At 52.0% G+C, this 23,051-nt stretch overlaps 1 protein-coding gene and 1 long non-coding RNA gene across 6 annotated transcripts in view; one reads left to right on the forward strand and one right to left on the reverse strand.

The window, feature by feature from the left end:
- CYTH1 (cytohesin 1) overlaps window positions 1-23,051 on the reverse strand; it is a 69,885-nt gene that overhangs the window by 18,090 nt on the left and 28,744 nt on the right. For 3 of the 5 annotated variants that reach the window (XM_074320624.1, XM_074320621.1, XM_074320622.1), the window contains 2 exons: window positions 1,886-1,968; window positions 424-488 (listed from right to left, as the gene is read on the reverse strand). In XM_074320624.1, coding sequence (XP_074176725.1) covers window positions 424-488; window positions 1,886-1,968 — 148 coding nt within the window. Of the gene's footprint in view, window positions 1-423; window positions 489-1,885; window positions 1,969-10,825; window positions 11,382-17,096; window positions 17,280-23,051 lie in introns of those variants that run through there. The other 2 variants (XM_074320623.1, XM_019735630.2) reach the window with 2 other exon arrangements.
- LOC141568990 (uncharacterized) lies at window positions 12,831-14,080 on the forward strand. The gene is made up of 2 exons (XR_012492343.1): window positions 12,831-13,308; window positions 13,527-14,080. It is a non-coding gene; the product is annotated as an uncharacterized LOC141568990 (long non-coding RNA).

The raw sequence follows: 23,051 nt of genomic DNA on the forward strand, positions 1-23,051 counted from the left end.
GTCTTTAAGCATTAGGAGGTACAAAGAGGCGCCCAAGGTCACCAGACAAAACGGGGAAATCCAGCCTGCTTTATTTCCCTCGTAGCCTTCATTAAGCTTTTCCTTTACAAAAAGGAAAAACAGAAACTTTAAAATACAAACACAGTGGACAACAGAGAGGAAGAAATAGTAATTCACACAATAATTAAGGGCAGTTGAAGGCTTTTGGGGAACCTTCCAAGTTCAGCCTTTGCAACCCCCTCAAAAGCCCTCACCTCCACGAGGCCTCACACTAAAGGGGAGAAAGCAGGGAGTGTGGCTCCACGAGTGCTTGCTGGGGAAAGAGGACAGAGAGGACACTTCCTCCATGAACTCGCCACAATTACCGGCTGGGCGCTTGGCGGAGCTGCGGCCACAGAACCAGCCACAGCAGGACACACTCACCTTTCCTCTGTGGATCCCAGGTTTTCAATTTCATTAGCTACTTCTGCTATCTCATCCTTCAGCCTCTGCAAAACAAACAGCCCAGGATTACCAGAAGAGGAAGATACAGATCACATTTAAACCTCTGAAATCTCACATAACTCCTTCCAATAAAAAACAAAATAAAATAGAGCAAAATGAGTAAGACAAACCAAAACAAAAATCCAAAAAATTTTGGAAAATTCATCTACTCAACAAATATTTACAGAGCTCCTGCCAGATGCTAAGCATTCCAGGGAACACCGAGGTGAAAAAGAAAGCCCCTGCCCGCAAGGGGTTTACAGTCTAGGAAGGAAGTTTATAATCATAGACACGGTGTCAAATCAGTGTCTTCCTTCCGGCTGCCTCCACGCTGCCTCTCGGAGCCCACCTGTGGCTTCCCAAACACCGGCAATACAGGCTCTGCCCACCAGCCCGTGCTCAGGCTGCCGGCCAACATTGCCAAGCCAAGCGGCAGCAGAGGGAATGCCCAGCCCAGGCCGGCTTTCTGCCTCCCTCCCCCAGGTCAGCAGGCCCTGAGCAGGGACTGCGGTCACAGGGAGGGGCTGAGGGGAAAACTGCTAAGCTTTCCTAATTGACCAGCAAAACAGGAATCAAAAAATTAGGGCAAACAGTCAAAATCCACTCAAACCAACACCAGAGCTAGTCAAGTCTTTCCTGTCCACTCTGCAGCGTGGGGGTGACAGGATACAGCCCCTCCGTCCCCCACCCAAGCTCCCAAACATTTCGAGGAATCCTCCAAGACTAACACCTGCTGCCTCAGGGCTAAGATAATCCAAGTCATGGCTTCTGTGACTGATTTCCTACCAAGCTTGGCAGTTATGCAAAGGAATTTAGGGAAACTGATAAAATAGCTGTGGCTGACTAGGCAGCCCTGGGGACCAGACCTGAACTCATTTAATGCTTACAGCAGCCTGTCAACAGGTGTTTGCACTCTCATGGTACAGATGAAGAAACTCAAGTTCAAGGAACCAAACTTCTCGCATCTAAAATCACTCTGCCAGTAAGTGGCCGCCTCAGGGCCTGGCCGTGGGGTCTGCTCGCCCCGCAGCCGGAGCCCCAATGCCTCCCTTGCCCGCGCGCCTCTCAACAATCAGGAGAGCGGGGGTCACTCTGGCTCTGACAACTGACCGGCTGGGTGTTGCTTACAACCACTTCACTTCTCTGAGATGCCACCTTCTCACCTGTCAAGCAAAGGTGACTTTCAATACCTACACTTCATCCAGAGCTGCAGTGAGAGCAAGTCAGGCGTCAGAAGATTCTATACGGGACACATGTCATCCCAAGGGCACGAGTCGCCCTCCTGTCACCCCAAGGGCACGTGTCGCCCTCCTGCCACCCCAGGGGCACATGCTGCCCTCCTGTCACCCCAGTGGCACGTGTCGCCCTCCTGCCACCCCAGGGGCACGTGCTGCCCTCCTACCTGAATGTCGGCCAGCAGCTCCTGCTTCCTCCGCCGGATGTTCTCCAGCTCCTGACGCTCCTCTGCAGTCAGGTCACTGGGAACTGCAGGAGAAAAGTATTGTAAGAAAGCTTTAATCTTGCCAAAAATAAATAAAATTCAGAAACCACAAAAGGACAAAGATACCACAGAAATGTCAAGGGGAAAGGGACCTGGGATCACAGAGGAAAAGCTCTGCTATAGGAGCCCTTGGCACGAGAAATGAGAGAAAAGGGTGCTTCAGGGTAAGTGAGGCCGGAAGGAAAGAGGCTCCACTGGGCCGGCCACGACCATCCCCACTGGTCAACCCACCTCTCGAGGCCTCAGCTCGCGCCCCCAGGCCAAGTCCAACATGGAGCGATGCCCGTGACATCCTTAGGTGGGCGGGGGAGGCACACTGCAAGGCCTGAAGAGCTGTGTGCCATTTCTGCATGGGGTGGGGGGTTGTATGCACAGAGAAGAAAATCTACCCCCAACTGAAAACGGTGCTTAACTCTGGGGACTAGGTTATGGGGGCTTTTCTCTGTGCTTTACACCTTCTACATCGTTTCAATCATGTTTTAACAGGAGCTCGTATCCTGAGAACAAAGTTAATTTATTCCGATCCCAGCTCTCACCACAAAACTCGCTGCATTCCTCCAAGACTCCATTTCCTCACCTATAAAAAGAGGGGCTCAGGACAGACACCCCGTAAAATGACCCTTCTGACTGTGCTGGGGAAGCCGTGTGGTCAACGGAAGAACAAGCACTGGCATCGGCTACACGGGGCTCAGATCCACCCGCACCAATTAGGTCACTACACAAGTCACTTAACCTGCTCGGGCCACGTTTCACTACCAGTAAAGTGGGGACACCGTGGCACTTCATCAGACTGCGGTGAGGACGAGGTCCAGCAGAGTGATTCAAGTGTCGGCTCTTGTTCCCTTTTGGGCCAAAGCCGAGGGACCGCGCAGCCTGACGGCTGGGGCAGTGCGTCGATGCTTCATCTCCTGTGAGCAGGCATCTACACGAGTTAGAACTCGATGTACACCACGGTGGCCATGGGACGTGTGGCTATTAAGCACTTGAAATGTGGCAAACTTAGTTTGAGAGGTGCTGTGTGTGAAATGCACACCAGCATTTATATGAAAGAGTAAAATATCTCTTTAATGAGATTTTATATTGATTACACACTAAAGTGACAACGATAAATCAAATATATTATTTGAATCACTGCACTTGTGGCTGGTGGCACCTTCCCATTGGACAGCAGACTAAGGACAACAGCTCCGCCTGACAGCAGTCGGGACGCACCCACCCTCTCTCTAACTATGGCGCTGAAACTTAATCGACTCCGTGCACAGGGCAGTTAACTTTCCCCGACTAGCTCATAAAAACCATGTAGGGCAACAAAAGGGTGGAAACCACAGGCCACAATGAAGTCGACAGCATGCGTTAACAAGCTGTATTTTCTAACAGCTGGATTTTCTCTTTTCATCCAGTGTTTTGTCACCTTCCTCTAGGAAAGCGCCTTCTAAACGCCAAGACCCACAATAAGAAATGCATCTGATATCATGACTCAGTCTCCCCCATACACAACAGTATCAGAGATGATATCATGGGAAATCCACTGACACTTGTTTTACTCTTAGTTTTAACAGTGGCCGTGGCCCACTGAACTGATTTCGTAGCTTCACAAATGTTCCGAACGCCGTGGTTTGAAGACCGCCTCCCCCCATGGCCTTGGAGGCTGGCAGGGAACCACCCGGAAGACGCCGTCAGACCACCGGGGTCTAGCCCAGGCTGTGCCTCCCACCGGGTCCCTAGAACTCAGGGCCCAGCGTTCCAACGGCTGCTGCAGAAGGTGACACTGCGGCCGGATCCGTTGTCAGAGCAAACACCACCTGGAGACTGCGCAGCCCCACAGTGCCACCCCCCACCTAAGGGACAAGTGTGCCTAAGGAGTTCAACCGCTTGGGCCACCCCCACAGACCACACAGACTTCTGGTCCATGAAGACCACGCGTTCCCTTTAAGAAACGAACTTCCTGCCGTTCTAGAAGACAAATACTCATTCTAACTTAACATGGTTTTGAAAATTTGAGGCAGTAATTCGTTTATTAACCGCTGGTCCATGCGTGTAACTAATCGGGCTTTGGTTTGGACCCTACAGAGGCAGCTTCATCAGATCCCCAATGTGTCTCGACAGCAGCAGAACCGAACCCAAGGTTTTCATACAGGCTGATGAAAACCAGAACCGTCGTGTAAGACGTGTATGTCTCAAGACTGCTATATACCCCGAGAAACCAATTTTTATCGTTCCAAACTAGAAAATCTCTGTGGCTGCTTTCTTTTCACAGTCTAAGCATTGTGGGCTAGCAGTCACATGTGACAATTTTTCTAGAAGGTCAGAGTCTAGTTTCTGTGTTATAAACGCAAAATGCGCCTCTAGTCCTCCACCTTCTGAGGTACTATTTTAGAAGCAGCACAGGAACTTTTAAAAGCTATAAGTCTACAGTATCAAAGAGTCCAGGACAGAGAGAGGAGTGCTGACAGCTCCTTTGGGAATGCAAACTCCAGGAGGGCAGGGCCCCTGCATGGCTGCCACTGCTGTGTTGGCAGTGCCCAGGACAGAGCCTAGCGCACGAAAGTTTTCGAATATACATCATGATTCCCAGGCAAAGACAAAAGAAATGATGCAACTGGTGAGCGAGCAGCTAACGGGAACTGGGCCCATGAAGCCTCCCATTCCAACGTTTGGGAGACCTGGCACTGCCCCATAGCCAAATAGGCTGGCTCATGCCCATCCAGCCGAAAGCAGAGGCTCATGGTCCAGGAGGCCCACCCATCACAGAGCCGCAACGTAACCTGTCCACTGTGTCGCTCTTAGAGACGACTGAGCCTACAGCCCACATGAGAAACAGGCAGGGAACAGAAAAACCCACCCTGGAGCAGACAGAGATAATTAAGGGAACAAAAGACAACTTTCAAAGAACAGGAAACCCTGAAAAGGGACAATTACAGAAAAATAAGCTCTTGGAAATTAAACAAATTTTGCCCTTCCAGCCTCTCCCCAAAATAAAACAAGTCAACAAAGGAATAAGAGATAAAGCTGAGGCACTCCCACAGAACAAAGAGCAAAACGCAAAGACTTGAAAATAGAAGCAAAAAGTCTGTTCATTCAGTACTTTAAAAAGAGCTTTTTTTAAAGTCTCACAGAGAGATAGTCACAGTAAAATTCAGAAGGCAGAGGATGAAAGAGTGGTGGACAGCTTGGAACAGGAAGCCAACGGGCTGCCAGAAGTCACTGCAAAGAATGAAACTGATCCTGACCCAGAGAGTGAATGAGAAAGCACTGAGGAGTGTTTATGATATGAGACGGCAGCATTCGGTCTTCTCAACAGAATGAAAAGGTACACACAGCAAGCCCCTCCTTGACAACACTTGTAAGGAAACCCATGTTACTGCAGGCTAATTAATCCAAACGAGTCAAGTCTCGTCAACAGTGTAACAAAACGACGGGACGGGGGATGGTGAATGAAATAAGCGTCCGCTGTAACTGGAAACCAATCCCTGTGTGCGCCATCAGGGGAAGCACAGGAAGAAGAGCCCACTGGACGGTGGTGGTGGGAACTCCTCCCGAGAGAAGGAACTGACAGGGCCCACGGTGGCTCCAGGCTGAGCTCCAGGGTCCCCACTGCGGTTAACGGTAAAGTCAGCGTGTGGACACAGCAGAAAGGCTAAGACAGGTTACAGGACAGAAGTGACATGTGATGGAGCGTGACCATGTCAAAGTGGAGGAAGAACGGACAGAGGTGTGCAGGACGGAGGGAGGGGCCGTCAGGCCCCACAGCTTCCTCTTGGGGAACGCGGGGGAGGAGTAAAAGACCAACGAGGAACCCCCGTTGCAAGTAAGCACATGGAGCTTCAAAGGGGAAAATAAAGGAAACGAAAGTTGTGATAAACTACGAAAAATGGACAGGGAGAGCGCGAAGGACGAGGGTGACGTAGGTGGAGGAAGTCAGGAGATAATCTTTGACTCCAGTAAAAGTCAGCGATGTAAGACTATTAAACGCGCATCTGGCAGCACCGACCAGAGGATCAACACCCGGAATTGCGAGCGGCTGCTTCTGGGAGTGGGTCGGGGGGGCCGGGGGTTATGGGGCACATGAGCTTCTGAACGCTCACCTAAAACGTACATTGAGGTACTACTGCATTTTAAAAATGAAGAGTGAAAATGTTAATCTCTGGTTATTAGGAAATACAGGCCTTCTGTGACCTCATGGCTGGACACAAAAAGCTTCTAGCCAATTTGCAGTCAGAATAAACAAGACATTTGTTCACTTTATTTCATGCGGTGTCCTGACATCAACCACACGAATTCTAAATCACTTCTTCCCTCTACATGTCGTGACCTTAAATCAGTGTCGCTTTCCTTTTGCTCCAATGCATCATCAAAGAACTTACAGAAGAAAAGCAGATCTCATTAGATTGTTAGATCTCACTTTTCTAGAATTGTGCTCTGAGATGAGAAAAAAAATACAATATTTTAATAAATGTGTTTTTCTCAACTTAATCTTATCAGTGCAACATAAATCTTCATGCTCAGACTGCCCACGAGGGGAAAAAACAATTCCACACACAAAACGCTTAACTTCGTTTAATAGTACAAAGAATCCAAGCTCTGGTTGGAGAGCTGGGCTGGGGTGACGCCTGCGCTCCTGGCTGGTGTCTGAGGATCCCCGGACGCCACAGCAGGACAGGAAGGAGGAGCTGGGACTCAAAACAACCACGTCCACTCTGCACCCCAGCTCCTGGGGAAGCAGCGCGGGCCCCTGGGCAGGGCATCTACCCACGCCGCGGCTTTCCTGCGTGGCCACCAGGGTTAAAATGTACAAGATGGGCTGACAGGCCAGATGGCAGAGCAACAAACAACTCCTCCTCCCCCGGCCGCCACGTGCTGCAGCAGCTTCTGCGCCAGGAAGGCAGCTAAGCCCTCTTCTCTTGGAAAGAATGGGGGCGGGGGGCAGCAGCCTGTGCCCAGAGGACAGGAGCAGAGCCGGAGGGTCCCCAGGCCTTGAGACTTGGTTCCTGCAGAGGTTAATTCACAAGGTGTCCTGCTTCCAGCGCGGGGACCAGCCCAGCATGGGCCCCTCAGCATCCCCTTGCAGGGTTCCGATTAATGAAGGGGATTCAAGTGCCTGCCACAACAAGGGGTCATTGTGCTCAGCTGTGAATAGAAAAGCCACACAGGGACGCTTCTATTTATTTCTTTATTTAAATGTTGCTCTGCAGATTTTACCAGTGGCAGAAACCCAGAGCTGAAATGTGCTCCACACGGCGCACACAAAGGAGGGCTGTCTTAAAGGGACATGGCCTCCTTCCCCGCCAGCGGCCCAGGAACAAGCGCGTGGCCGGCAACCAAGGCTCCCGCCCAGCTGCTCCCTGCTCAGCGCCACGGGCAGGTGCCCAGTGACCCGCCATGAACTTCAACTGGAAAGCGGTTCTGACAGCAGTTTCTGCTCAGCAGGAGCACAGGCCACTGTGAACCACAGAGGACGGACGGCGCTGTCTGTCCTACATCCATCCGGAGGGACCTAGACCCAACAGTGAGCACAGCGTGCGCGAGGGCCAGGACACCACCGAGGTCGTAGCTACACCAGGACCCTCTATAGCTTTAAACACACCGCTGGCCTTCTTTTCTCCACCATGAGCATCAACCGTCCTCCTTACCGCCCCTGCCTTGCACTGGAGAAGGGTCCAACTTTAACCGGCACAGCACAGACACATTTGAAGAAGTGGGGCCGAGTCCAGAAAGGCCTCCCTTTCTTTCCCCCACGAGTGGAGGAGACAGACAGCCAGAGAACGACCTAGCCCAACTTCCCCCCGGGCCGAGGAGGGCACTGGCCGGTGGACACACTGCCGGCCCCCAGCCCGCCCGCCCGCACGGTACCAGGGGCCCCTGCTGAGCAAGGCCCAGCCCTGGGCAGTTCCCGAGGACTGAGACAGGAGGCTGAGAACACGGACCCCAGGAGCCTAACCGTCAGCCCACATAAAGCAGGGGTGGCCGGGGTGAGGGGAGCGAGTGCCATGCCCTCCTTCCCTCCTTCCTGGCTCTGGATGGAAGGTGCATCGCCATTTATAATACAAAGAGCTTGGGGTTCAAGAGTGCAAATCAGGGAAAGTATCTGAGAGTGAAGGAAGGGGTGACTGTCCCCTTCCAAACACGTGAAGATCAAAGGCCCTGTGCGGGTCACACCTCAGCCCTCTGACCTCAGCCTGGGCAGCTGCTACCTCAGATCACCTCCCCCGCCCTGCCCTGCGGGAACGTCACCTCATCTCCCAGGAAATCCCAGTGACTCACAAGGTGAAAAATTCAAGACTAGAAAGAACTCAGGCTTTGGAGAGACAAACGTTCGGCCAACTTTTATAAAACTCTGAATTCGTGATGATGTTAGAAATACAGGGGTCAGATTGTTAAGACAGATACGACTGCAGTAGAAATTCAGTGTCTCTCAGGTAAAGGCAACACAAAGATCCCTAAAAGTTGTATTCATTTCGCTGAAAGTCCTGAATTTAGAAACAGGTCTCTGGGTAGCTGTCAAGACCAGAGTGTAGGAGAGAAGATGGACATGGCAAAGGAATGTGACTGAAGCCCAGAACGTGGGGACACACAGGTGGCCATTCACTTCACACCTTTGTGGAAAGTCAGGAAACTCTGGGAAACTGATTACTTTCCTTCCTACTAGGTCAAAACCATAGCAATCCTTTCTAAATAGTACCATGCTATTCTGCCTTAAAAAGGAAATTCTGACACGTTACAACATGGATGAGCTTGAGGCCTTTATGCTGAGAAATAAGCCCGTCCCAAAAGGATAAATCCTCCAAGATTCCACTCAGATGAGGGGCTGAGAGTGGTCAAGTCCCCAGAGACAGAAAGTAGGGGGGGGGGGCGGGGGGGCGGGCTGCTGTTTTCTGGGGCTGGAGTTTCCGTTTTGCTCCAGGAAAAAGCTCTGGACGTTGGTTGCACAAGAATGTGAATGTGCTTAACACCACTGAGCTGCACACTTCAAACGGCAAATTTTATGTTATGTGTATTTTACCATAATTAAAAATTTAATAGCAATATCCTGACTTTCTGGTTTCTGCTTACCTTAGTTTCTTTCAAGAAGCTATCATTTGACTTTTGTGTGGAACATTTTAAAAGAAATATCTCATCACCAATTTATGGCCTAAGAGGTTTTAAAAGAATTTACACCCCGGACCAGGACCGGAAAGAGTTAAATTAGCATATGGCCAGCATAGCTGATACTCAACATGGGGAAGGCGAGGGGGGTGCCTTCTAGAAACTGCCAATACGCATATATAGACTCTTCTAGTTTAAATTCTTTCCACACAAAACCACCCAGTCTCCCACCTAGGAGTATATTAAAGATTTTATTACCATATTCCGCATTTTTAAGGAAAACTTTCCTAACCACCAACCCAACACTCAGGCCTGTTCATTCAGCTGAGACGCTGCCCAGGGCTAAGGCGGGGGTGGGGACACACACACACACACACACACACACACACACACCTGTGTAGGGTTTCCACTGAGTAGTTAGTGCTGTGACCTTGGGGGCTACCACCTCTCCCGCCCCAATTTCCTTAAGCATGGATGGGGCATGTCACCATCCCTCCATCCCTGCCCTTCTCGAATGAGAGGATGTATATTAAAGAGCTCCATAAGCTGTCTTATAAAAGAAGGTATTTTACCCTTTACACAGAGAAGAGAATCGACACATTTTGAAGCCTTAATTTGCATAACGTTATGACTTAACCAGCTAAGCAAAGGTCAAATTTCAAGGCAGTAAAAGAAACTAAGTCATAAAATTTTATCCAAAAAGTTAGGTTTGGAAGAACAACGTGAACATCTGCTTTCAATAAAGACTAAACTAGAAAATCATCATTTTCAGAACCTCAACCTTTTCTAAAACCTGGCAGTGCTGGTTTCGGATCCAGCTGGAATTCTGCAGCCGTTTCTTTCTAGCACTCCTACTGCCAATCCTCGTCTCCAAAGCTGCTTTTGAACGGATCGCAGGAGCTGAGAGCGGAGCTGCACCCAGCTCACCCAGCTCTCCACCTCTGGCCCCCTGGAGACAGTGGCAGAGTCCTTCCCTCCCAGGGAAAGCCTGGAGTTCCCCAGTCCACCAGAAACACCAAGCCCCCCACCCCTCCGGCCCCACCTCCTTCTTCCCCCACCCCCAGTGTAGGGCTCCAGAGCCCTGGCAGCCCCTGCCAGCTGCAATCACCGTCAGCCACAGCTGCGCTACCACACCCCCTCCATGTCCAAAATAGAGGCTCAGGGGATTTTAAGAAGTCAGCTCTCTCACTTCACCTAAAACCTATCTGCATGCTGCTCCTTTGCAAACCCTGCATTTTTCTGCACACTGTCACATCCTCCTCCGTCTGACAGCTGGAACGGACACCTAAGATCAAATTAAATGTGCACCTCAATCTCATTTCTCTATGCACTGTTGGAAAGAGGGCTCCCCACACCCAGGCAAGGTTCCAAAGTCCTTAAAGAATAACAGAGAAACTCCTGCAGTGGCTCCAGAGAGGAGAAGCGCCCTGAATTTGTCCCTCGGCTTCCTGCCGTCCTATTTCTAACCTCACCGAAGCAGGAGCATGGAAATTGGTTATCAGCTTGTTCCTAAATCTCAGGCCCAGAAGAAACCACACTGAAAGCCTGAACATCTATCCGAAGGAGCTAGAGGAAAAGCCCTAGGAGAAGAGAGCAGAATGCGAACCCACAGACAGCGGTGCGGAGACCAGCCCTTCAGACAGCAGCTCTGCCGGCTCCTGGGGGTGGGCAGGAGGCAGATAACCGAGCAGGGTCCCCGCCCGGTACATGATGCTCCAAACCTGGGCTCGCCGCGCCACCCACCCACCCGGCTCTTACCCAGGGCGAGTGCCCTCTCCTGAGGCCCCTGTGTCCTGGCAACCCCGCGCAGCAGCGTCAAAGCCTGGGCAGGTCGCCACGGTCCGCTTCACAGCCCATGATGGACCAGCACCACGACCCCCCCACCCCAGGCTCCTGGGTGCTCCCACAGCGCCAGGTGGAGGGAGGCACAGAGCAGGCACAGCATGTGTGCCAGCTCAGCCCGGGTGGGGGCGGGGCTGGAGGAAACAAAAGCCGAGCAGGCACCCCCCAGCAGGAAGGGAGCTGATCCTGGCGGGCAAGGCTGCGTGGACGGGGATGGCGGTGTGTGGGGCTGCCGGCTGACACTCGCAGTGCGCCCCGCTCAGCTCCTCCAGGCGATCACGGCAGCCCCTCCCTCCGCTCCCCGACTCGGGCTCCTGCGGGGGAGGGGACGCACCACGGCGTTTGCTCTGCGCTCACAGGCAGCACTTGCCTCTCTCCCCTCAGAAACAAAACCCTGATGGCTGCTTCACCAGGAGGGTTAACCCTTCCTTAGGATGCCCTCTCCGTCCTGAGGGAGGACATAGGACAGGGTCTAGGAGTGCCTTGCGGGCTATTCCGCCACCCTTGCCACAGGCCACCTCCTCCCTTCCTCCCTTCCTTCCTCGGCTCCGCTTCCTGTCCGGAGGCCTCAGGCCCACTCTCTGCATGGGTGCTCTGCCTTCTCACCACAGGGCATGCCCCCACGCGGTGCTGGCCGCTGTCCCCACACTGCAATGGCCCTGTTTCCTGACCAGAGGCTGCGACACCGCAGGCCAGCCCACTGTGGTCAGGGTGATCCTGGGGACAATAGTGGAAGACGGCTGGTGACAAGAAGCGTCACTACAGCCTGACAGCAGTGACCCCCCGACCTCAGAGGGTCCGAGGATCCCCACCAGCACGGTGTGAAACACAGATGTGGGGTGCCAGGCCCCCCAGGTTAAACCAGAGCACGACAACTGGAAGCACCTGTCTGCAGACCACGGAGAAACACTGCCTTTGACTAAACGGGAGGAGACACAGGCTTTTAGAACAAGTCCCAAACAGGCAAGAGAAAAACAAAATGAATCATTACACTAGACGAGGGTTCTGGATCTCGGCACTATTGACATTTCAGCAGATCGCCCCATGTTGGGGGCCGTCCTGTGCAATGGAGCATGTGTGGCTGTACCCCGGCCTCTACCCACTGGATGCCACCCCCAGGTGTGACAACCAAAATGTCTCCAGGCAGTGCCAAACGTCCCCTGAGGGCAAAACTGCCCTGGTCAAGAACCACTGCTCTGGATAAACAAACATACAAAAAAGGACAAAACCTAAAAACATGCACAGGGCACCCATGTTGGTAAAGGCACAGGTTCTGTGAAGGATGGACCTGAACCGCCAACAGGGACGCTCCTCGGAGACAGTAGGTGGACAGGGCGCAGCAGAGGCTCCCACACTTCGTCTCAGACCCCTCCGCATGCAGCCGACCCTTGAACAACGCGGGTTTGAACACCACAGCTCCCCGACTGTAGGCATTAATCTACACCATTTCATAGAGGGGACTCGAGTATCCGAGGATTTGGGCATCTGCAGGGGGTCCTGGAACCAATACCCTAAAGGTACACAGAGACAACTAAAGATTTAGGGGAGTCAAAAGTTACACTTGGATTTCTGACAGCATGGGGGTGCCCCTAACCCCCACGTTGTTCAAGGGTCAACTCTATTTGGATCCACAACTAAGGCAAAAGTCTATGTTGAAATTTCTATTCAGAGAAAACAGGGCAACGTCACCAGGCACGAACCCAAACCCTTTGCTCGGACTGATGCCTCGTATTTCTACTGTGAAAGAAAAGCACGTGAGTCCTGTGGTCAAGGCCTGGGAAGCCCCTGCTGGAGCCAGGCCATTATTTTATACATGGGAATCCATCCGGCTTCTCTGAATCAGAATCCTGAACGCTTAACAGAAAATTCAAAAGAGGAGAGACTTTAGACGCCAGAAAGGAGATGCAGCAACAGCCACTGACCCGGAAAAGAAAGTCACTTTTTAGGTCAGGAGTTAGGCTTTCATGATTTCTCTGTGGAGTGAGGACGGAAGAACACACGAAGTCAAGAAATTATTTTCTAAAGGAAGGAAGGAAAAGCGCTGGGCCAAGTCCTGACCACGTGGAGCTGGGGACAGCAGGACTGGACTTCTCCGTCCCCGTTTCCCACAGTGTCACCAATCGCCACATAAGCAAACACAGCACGTACTCAGGAGAAGAACACGTGCAGTCACGAGACCATCGTGTCTTCACTGTGCTGTTTAGCTGAAGTTCCGGGCTCACTCTGACGCCCCTCCGGGAGCCGTGCTGATGGCTCTCCCTGGCAGAGCTGGCCGGGCTGGACCAGGTCACTTCTAAGACACTCCGTGGCCCCACGAGTCTGACCGCACTGTGTTGGGTGACGGTCCCAGCTGCAAGATGAAACCCATGTAAATCCCCCACGAGCTGGAGCTTCACAAGGTAAGTAGGAGACTCACAAGACTTTTTCTGTAAAGGACATCTTCCCTGAGCACAGAAAAGAACAAGGAAGTTCAGTGCAGGTGCCTTTGGGGGGTGGGAGGGGGGAGGGGGCTGTCAAATGCAACAGGAAAGCAGGGAGCGGATACTATTAAAAATTCCCAGAAGGTCTGGCCTCTACCTTGGATGGAGCCAGCAGTAAACTATGTGGCTTCTGTCAGCTGCCACCACAAACATCCTTCCGCGAGCCGTCCAGAGCCACAGGGAGGGTCACGCGTTCCCAGGTCTGGGCACCTGCCTCGTCCTCGCCCCAGGCTGACAAGGGCTCCTCAGGCCGCAGACCCGGGCCTGCCAGGACCACACACCCTGCCTTTCCTGCCCATGACGCTGGCTCCTTAGACAGCCCACCTGCCTCCTGGATTCAAGGTCCTGAGCACGGCGGCCGGCCTCACGCTTCTACACGCCGTAACAGTGAACATGGGTGGCCACAGAAAGCCGTGGAAGACGAGTAAGGGTCCACCTTCTCCAAAGGAGCAGACCCCGTGCCATGTTTCTGCTCAGTCTTCATCAAGAAGAGAGGGCGGTTCTGATCCTCTGACAACAAACTCTACTGGCCCTCCTCTCTGGTGTGCTCCGCAGGGGAGCCTGTAACACTCAGACCACAGCGAGTCCCCTTCAAAATTTGTCACAGCAGATGGTGACGCAGGTCTGCCGGGAGGCGTGCTTTGTACAATGCCAAGCGCTCCTGCTTAAAAATAAAGATGTAACCATTTTTGATTCTGCAAAATACCAACCCAGCCCGTAGAGAAGGGAGTAAGAACTCACTCCATGGGAATACGAACTTACAGTCACAGCACCTGAGCGTGCCATTTTAGCCCTCACCTCAGCCAGGGAATGCGGAAGGCACAATCCCAGGGAATGAACGCGTAAGGGGACGGGATGAGGGGGGAAGTTAGCACCGGGGCGTGTTTCAGATGCAACCGAAAATCAACACCCTCATGCAGAGGCACTATACTTACTTCTGTTTGGAGATTTTTCCTATAAATACTACTACTTTATCCTCACATGGTGGCTTACAGCTTAAAATGTTTTTTCATTTCCATTTTTATTTGAACGTGACAGCAAAGTCCAACTATGAACTATGCCTATTTCCTGACAATGAACTACACGCCGGGGGTAACCTCCCGTTTCCAGAGAAGACTCGCCGAGCATGAAGAACCTACCAGGCGAGCCGCTAACAGACTCAGTGCTAAGCCAGGATCCCTGGCTGAGGCCTCGGCTCTTTATTTCCTCTCCCTGTTACAAGCAGGCTCCCGTCAGCTCAGCACTGAGCGTGTGCAGAGGCCCAGCCTGTGCGTGGAGCTGGGATTTAAATAGCTCCAGCCCCTCCCTGAGTGGAACGTGAATGCCAGTGGGGGACACACGTGAGCCTGTAGGGCACCACACACTGCCACCACGGCCGCACACGCCCAGTACTCCGGGACACCTGGGGACAGATGCCAAGAGGCTTCTGGGGGGCCGGGCCTCTGGGCCAGGACTTGAGGATGAATGGATTGTCCAAACAGAGAAGCAGAGACCAGTGTGGACCCCCACGCCACACGAGACAGGAGGCCAGGCGTGGCTGGGTGCCTGCGTCAGGTCAGGGCCCAGGACACATGGGGACGGGGACAGCACTCAGAAGAGCCCAGGGAGTACTGTGAGGCTCGTGTCCCACACAGCAAGGGGCTTGGACTCCACCCCAAAGAGGAGGTTCAAAGGCAAATCAAGGGGAACTAAGCATCCAAAAGCTAAGATTAAACAGCTAAAAGCCCACCTCCGGCAGTGGAGACAGCTGTGCCTGATTCAGTCCACTGGCCCATGCCCACCTAGCGCACCTGCGAAAGACTCAACAGAAACTGATGAGCGAAAGCACCAGTAAGGACAGAGGCAAAAAACACCAATTGTCACTTAAGGGCTGTGGCTCTTAGTTGGTGGTGCATCAGGAGGGGGCCTGACTTATTTAAAGAAATCTTCAGAACCCCCCACTTCCCTGTACTGGGCATGTGCTTTGGGTAAAAAATCTAGTAAAAGCAGTTCTCGTGCGCATAAGGCTGACACTTAACTCCCCCTTCTCTCCCTCCCCGGGATCTCGGGGAGCTGCCCAAGGAAAGTCCACGGCTCCCTTCACTTCACATGTGCCCGATGCCATTTCTGCATCTCATCTCAACACCAAGGGGCATCGGCTTTAGCGGTGGTTAAAAGGGTAACGTGCCCCCCTAAGGTCCCAGGAGGGGGCTAGGGGAATGGAGAGAAGCGCCCATTTCTGAAGGCCCCTTCTTCAAAGCAAAGGTGCCCATGAGTCCAGCCCTAAACTCTGGTGTTTGAAGTCCCTGCCCTAAAATGGTGCCCCAGACACCCACCCCTGAAGCAAGTGCCACATGTTGAATGGCTGGTATGGGATTTTCAAGCTCTCGGATAGTCAGAGGCTGATAGAGGCTGATGACATCCGTCGTGAAACAACGCCTCCTCGGTGGGTCTGCAGCCAGGCTTGGCCAGAGGACACGGTCACCAGCAGTCACCATCTGCCCAGGCCAGTGGGTCACACCTATTGCCCCAGTGACGTCCTTTTCCACTCTCAAAAGTGCCCACTTTTCAACTAGAGACCTTTGAACTAGAGTCTACCATAGACTGGACTTTCGGATACAAACACCCCCCCCCCCCCCGCCCACGGCAGTTCAGCCTGACCTAGAACTGCCTCTCGTCACTGTCCCTCTTCAAATGCAGAAGTGTTATTATAAACACGGTATGTCCCTCTCTCCTAAAGCCTTTCACGCACGGTACAGCTTCCCAAAGCACCCCACACACGGCCCAAGGTCATCTGCATGACTAGAGGTAAAACTTTAGAAGGTGTTTCATAGAGAACCAGGGAAGGAAAAGCATAAAAGGACTCCCAAACTTTATTACAACCTTTACAAAACCCACTTTGAAATACGGCCTCATGTTTACTTCAAACTTACTCGTATCATCCACTACCAGCGACAAACCAGTATCCATTTTGCCGTTGTGTCTTATGTCATTAGAACATTGCCATCCGGTGAAGGCAGCACATAAAATCCACACGTCCACACACAAACCTGTGACTCCAGAACGTTGTAAAGCCCTGACCTATGCTTTGAGACACTCCCGCAGACTCTTTTGGGATTCATAAGCCACAAAATTTGTAATCCTTTTACTCACAGCGTCACTGTCTACAGACGAAGGAAGTTCAAAAGAGGAAGAGCGAGCTACCTGCAGGCCCCTGCGTTACACCGTATCTAGCACAGCAGACACCATTTGCCCTGGAGCTCACTGGTGCTTTCCACCAGGTCTCTAACATCCTTTCCTTTTAGTGTGACGCTCACTGTGGACACACACGCAACCCCCAGAGCTTCTGACCAACTTATTCAGATGCGGGAAGCACAGGCTCAAGCGCCAGCTTTCCTGCGCCCTCAGCCAGGAAGCACCCAGGGCAAAGGTGGGGGCGGAGATTCTTTGGCTTAAAAACACACCAAGTCTCTGTCTCTCTCTCTCTCTCTCTGTCTCTGTCTCTCTCTCTCTCTCACACACACACACACACACACACACACACACGCCTCAGCCTCTGAACACTAACGCACCCTCCACCTTCCTCCGGAAAACAGGAAGACACAAAGCAGAGTCTGGGTTGCCACTTGTCCCAGAGGGCAGTGGAACTGTCGTCACAGGACTTCATATACTGATCAACAGAGATACTTAAACCCCACTCCACACACCCAGGGCGAGACTGGACTCACCGCTCTCCTCCTCGGTTTTAAGGACCATCTTTCTCCGTCACAGCAGAGCCCCAAAGGTGGCTCGGTCTTGTTCTTCAAAGGAGAACTGCAAAGTTTTCCTGGGAGGTAGGGCTGGGCGAAGCCAGGAATACCTGAGGGCTGCCCCACCAGGACAGCTCAGAGCTGCTTCCTGAACCCCGGGGCTGGCCAGCTGCCCTCCTGGGCCAATCAGCCTCCAGCTGCAGAAGCAGCGTCACCGGTTCACTGCCACCGCCCAGTTCCTGAGGTGAAGCCCAAGTGGCTTCCTCGGTGCGGCCTCCTCCCTCGCCCTCCCTACCAGCAGTCTCGGGCTGGAGGCCAAGGAGTCTAAGAGCTGCCCTGCTGCTCTTTTCTCAGATTCAACCAAAGCAATGGGTTCCCCTCTTCCTTTCCCGAGTACTTTCTTAGCACACAATCCCTGAAAACCCCTGGGCCTCCACAATAAGATAACATTTCCCAAGGGAAAGACTAAGAGATCGTAATCAGACGGTATGTTATGAGGTCATGGGCTGAAAGCAGAAGGCAGATTTGAGACAAAAACAAAAAATCCAAAGGCAACACTCTCCAAAGAAGTTCAATTTTATCACCATTCTATTTCCTCCCGTGCCCCACCAAGCTGCTCTTCTCTGCACACTCGTCACATTCACGATACGTTTGTTGTTGAAATTAGGTAACAGTAATGAGGAAAGCAAAAACAAACCCTAATCCTGTCACCCAGGGACAACCACTGATGACATTTTGGTAGATACTCTTTATATTCCTCCAGACTTTTGCTCTATGTATTGTATTTTCATTCTCTCTCATACACACACACGTGTCTATCTATGTATACATCTCCTGTGTCTCTCCTCTATAATACGTATTACATATATTTCTCTCTTGACACATATTTATATTATTTCAAGGTAAGTATATAGATAAGTACATATACACATAAATACACATACACATAGAGAGAACTAGGTCTTTTATATGCTATCTCTTAACCAGCTATTTTTACTTGTAACAAACATTTTCCATGACTGTAAATGGACACCTATCGTATTTTTATCATTCATGATATGGACAGAACAGCTAGACAGCCCCCTACTGTGACACTTCCCAGAGGCTTCCGGTTTCTGTGCCAACCTCTCACCCAGGTACGTCTCGGCACGTGCCTGTCATCACCTCCTCAGCAACATCCCCAGCGGGACCCAGACACAGCCTCCCACCTGCTCGAGGGTGGGACTAAAGGGTCGGCACTTCACCACTCACACATACAGGTGACAGCAGCTGGGGCATCGTCATGTGGGAACACTCCTGGGTGCTCCCTTTGGGCCAGCCTGACATGGCCGGGCTCATCTAACCCTAAGAGCACCCCATGGGGCAAGTGCTATCTCCAGCCCCCATGCCCAGATGAGGACAATGAGACACAGAGACGTCCCACAGCTTGCCCAAAGTCCCAAACCTGGCACTGACCCCGTCTGACTGCAGGGCCCACCCCCTGGTGGGGTGCAAACTCCTGCAGCAGGCTGGGGGTAGGGGGTGACTCTGCCATCCTGGACAGGGTCCTAGTGGGGCAGAAACACCATCCACAGTGAGACACCAGAGCGCAGCCTCCAGTCACATCTGAAGGTGGCCACAGGTGTCTCAAGGGCAGGACCCTGGCCACCCTTTTCCTTCTTGTCTAATAATAAATAGATATGTATGTATACATTTGTAAAAAGCACTGTTTTGTAGAGGCAACTAACATAAACCCGGCTGTCGATGCTGCAATTACGCTTTCTCCTTCCCACCCCATCCGCAGTGAACCCCAGGATTGCCCCGCTCTGCTCTTTTTCAGACCAAAGCTTAGAGCTTCCCTGCGGCACCAGGGCTGACCTGTGTGGCTGCTGACCCCCATTTGAAGAAGACAGGTTCCTTCCATCTTCTACTTACAGTCAAGTGGCAGAGCATTTCTCCGGAACAGACGCCCTCGGGCAGAACTGCTGGCCAGGGAGGCCTGGTGCTCAGAGCTTTCTCTCATCCGGCCCAAGGCCCCCCACTGCCCCCAAAGGACACCCCTCATTTCTGCCTGTCTATGGGTGAAAATGGCTTCACAGTTGTTCAGTTTGCAGTGATCTGGTGACTGAGACTCTGATATATTTTCCTAAGTGTGAGGTATTTCCTCTTTTGTGAAATGCTTGCTCATGTCCTTTGCCAATTTTCTGATCAGTTATCTTTTCTTATCGATTTGTAGATTACTAATCTACATGTTGTAAATATTTCTCCCACACTCTTGTCACTTGCTTTTAACATCAGTTGTGGTTATCTTCTGTCTTAGAGAAGAGTTTCTGTTCCAGTCAAGTCTCTAATCTCATCCTCATTCATTTCACTCAGCACCTGCGTGCTGTGCGGCGTCCTGGACACACATCAGAGGAGCAGGCCTGCTGGCGGGGCGGGGGGGGGGGGGGCGGGGGGGCAGGAAACAAACAAGAAGTAATGCCACCGTGGAGCTGTGTGGCTGGGGGTGGGGGTGGCCAGGGACTGTAGCTCCTGAGAACAGCAAGGTGGCCAGGGTGGCTAGAGCCGAGAGACAAGGTGGGGAGGGCTGCCCGGTCCTTGGAGGCGATTTTAAGGACTCTGGTGTCCACTGGGGTGAGGTGGGTAGCGGCTGCCAGGGTTTGGAATGAAGTGGAAGACCTGACTTCCTTTGTAAAGATACCACTTCGGCTGCAGGGGAAGAACAGACGGAGCAGACACAGGGAGACTGGCTGGATTGGTGGTGGCTTCTGCAGTAAGGGGTCAAGCTCTCACTCTGCCTTCTTCTAAGGCAGGGCCGAGGACTTGTCACACATGGGGTGTGACAAGTCATGAGGCGCCCGGCCGGGCCAGGAGAAGGACGGGGCCTCCCAGCTCACGCAGCCGCCTCAGCTGCCGGCCCCCGTCACTCAGGCCCCTCCCGGCCCCTCCGCTCTCTCCTCCGGGCTGCGGGCTGTGTGACTTCCCGCTCTGCTGCGCTATTCACGCTGCGTTCTCGCGAGGCTGCCCCGTTCACTTTCTTAAAAGAGGGACTAAATGGCTCACAGGGCCATCATCCCAGTTTGGGCACAGGGGGGCACCTCACAGACCCCAGGCCAGCCTGCAGGGCAAGTTTCAGTGCCAGCTCCCATAAGCCGCTGGCAGAAAGGCTGCCACTTAGGCCTTAAAACGGGGAGCATGGCGGGCACTCCTGGGCCAACCCCACCCTGTCTTCTGTGTGATTTCTGTTGCTCCACAGCTAGTACAACACATAACACTGTTTGTTAAAAAGGAAGTAATGAACGAGTAATGTCTTCAATTCCTTAAAATAGAAATTTAACTACTGAAGCACCCAATTATATGTTTGACTCACTCATCAGGAAAGGGACTGCGTAACTTACCCATATGGGGACATTTCTGAGATTGAAAGCTATTCAGAATGACATCAGCCAACAGGCATTAAGGGGGGCAGCGCTGGCATCACCTACCCCCTACCCCCTACCCGTCACAGCGCTGGTGGGAAGGACGGTGGGGCGGCTATGCAAAGGGAAGCTGTGCCCAAGTTCAAAGCACACTTTGAATGAACAAGGAACAAGAGCTGAAGAAGCAGAGCAGGTCTCCAGGCTGCAGAGCCGCACCTGAGTCACAAGGCAGGAGGCAGGGGACTGGCCCAGGCCTTGTCATAAGCACCAGACAGACCAACAGGTATGTGCGGAGAACACACCTGATAGCTGTTCATGTTGAAAATCACACATGAGGCTGTTTGCACGCAGGGGTTTTGACCCAAGACACTTCTTATTTTCAATCAATGAAACACCTTAAATAGCCTTAATCCTTTACTCCAGCATCACCCCCTCTGGTGGAGGGTAAGCTGAGAGCATGCAAGCAAGTAATGGTTTGAAATGACACGAGCACTCCCATGAATATTCATGTAATATTCTAGGGAAAGGTTTTTCTCATCAGTCATAACGCCAAGGAGACACAGCTGCACTCAAAGCGGGAGTCTGGTCTGTCTGTAAATGTGAGGGTAGAGTTTGGGGAGACCAACAGGAGTCACAGAACCCCAGCGAGAGGGAGAAGCTTTATCAGTGCCAGGCCTGCAGGACGAGGTGGCTGCAGGGAGAGGCCACTGGTGGGAAGTCTGGTAGGGGACTGAGGACACAGCACATTCAGGGCGGCCTCCAGCAGAGGGCGGGAGGGACACGGGCAGAGATGGAGGGCACACCACAACACCAGATGCCGGAAGCCACTCCTGAAGAACTCCATGGCCCCTTCATCTGCCCGAGTCTCCGCTTCTTACCACCATTTCAAGACCTTCCTTAACCTGACCATGCGGCCTCTCCAGGCTCATTCCTCACCACTCGTGCCTGGTTTTTTTCTTTAAGCAAAACAACACCGCACACACCATATAAAAGGGAGCAGTACGTAAGGCTTAAAACAGAAACCACCATTTCCTGCCCAACTCCACCCCTTGCCCTCGAATCCTGTTCCATAGAGGAAGCTCTTTCAGTTATTTTTTCTGCTAATTATCTCAGCATTTCTAAATAACAGGCTCACACCATTCATTCTTGAGTTTTCAGCTCTGCCAGGGAAGACGAAGACTTAGCTTTTACCCCCAACACGCACGTGCGCACAGCCACTCAGTATAGCTACATATACATTTCTGGTTACATCAGGAGTTAGTGTTTCGTAAATACTGCTCACGGCGTAGCCATACCACGCGCTGGGATTAAAATCACCACAGAGGCGTTAAGTGTCTTCTTTTTTGTTTGCTCAGTTCCCTGTTACTGATTAATCGCCAAGCTCTCTCCAAGGCGTAAAACTGTCCACGTGGTCAGAATGCCGTGGCTCTGTCTGCGGGACGGTGACCCGCGGACCTGTGTCCTCTCACCCAGCCCGAGCTTGCTTCCAGCATCGTCCTGACACGTCCCCCGGCCACCGCCCAAAACTGGGTCCTGCGTCTGTGGTTCTGTATTTCTTTCTTTCTTGGATCACTTGCTCATTTTGGTGGAACACATCCTCTACTAACACAGAAAGGGTGGGTTTTCACTGTCGACGTTGCAAATTTTGTGTCTAAAAATACCTACCTCTGTTCTCTCACACGACTGACACTTTGGGTATAAAATTCTAAGTTGAAGTCGTTTTTCCTCAGAATAATGGAGACGTTCCGTTTGCTGTTCACGCACTGCTGTTAGTTATGGTGCCATTACGATACCCAGTGTTTCGTATGGGACCTTTCCCGCAGAAAGCTTTCGGAATCTGACCTCTACACGGGCGCTGTTTAACTTCACAGCGAGGCGTCTAGGCTGAGTCTGTTTTCCATACATTATGCCACCAGGTAAACCCCATTCTGGAGTCTTACATTCTTAATAATTTCCTATCCTTTGTATTCAGTGCTCATTTTTTTGGAATTTCTGTTAGACACTGGACCTCCACTATGAATCATTTCATTTTTCTTATCTTTTCATTCTTCTTTTTTCATCCCCTTTTTAAGGTGGTTTTTAGGAAATACTCTTGCAATGGATTGAATGTTTGTTCCTCCTCAAAATTCGCATGTTAAAGAAAGACAAACAAAGAAAGACAACAACAACAAAAAGACAAAAAGAAGAAATAAACAAAATTCGTATGTTGAAACCCCGATGTGATGGCATCAGGAGGTGGGGCCTTTGGGAGGTGAGCAGGTGCCAGGGGTGGGGCCCCAGGAATGGATTAGAGCCATTGTGGGAAGAGGCCAGAGAGCTCGCTCACTCTCTCACTACCATGCGAGGACACAGCAGGAAGACAGCCGCCTGCAAACCAGAAAGCAGGCCCAGGAGCCAACCAGGCCAGCACCTTGATCTCGGACCTCCAACCTCCACAGCTGGGAGAAATAAATGTTGTTTAAGCCATCCAATCTGTGGCACTTTGTTGTAACAGCAAACGACAACAATTCTCTACTTTATCGTCCAACCTTCCTAT

Source organism: Rhinolophus sinicus, linkage group LG15, assembly GCF_036562045.2.
Source record: "Rhinolophus sinicus isolate RSC01 linkage group LG15, ASM3656204v1, whole genome shotgun sequence".
NCBI lineage: Eukaryota > Metazoa > Chordata > Mammalia > Chiroptera > Rhinolophidae > Rhinolophus > Rhinolophus sinicus.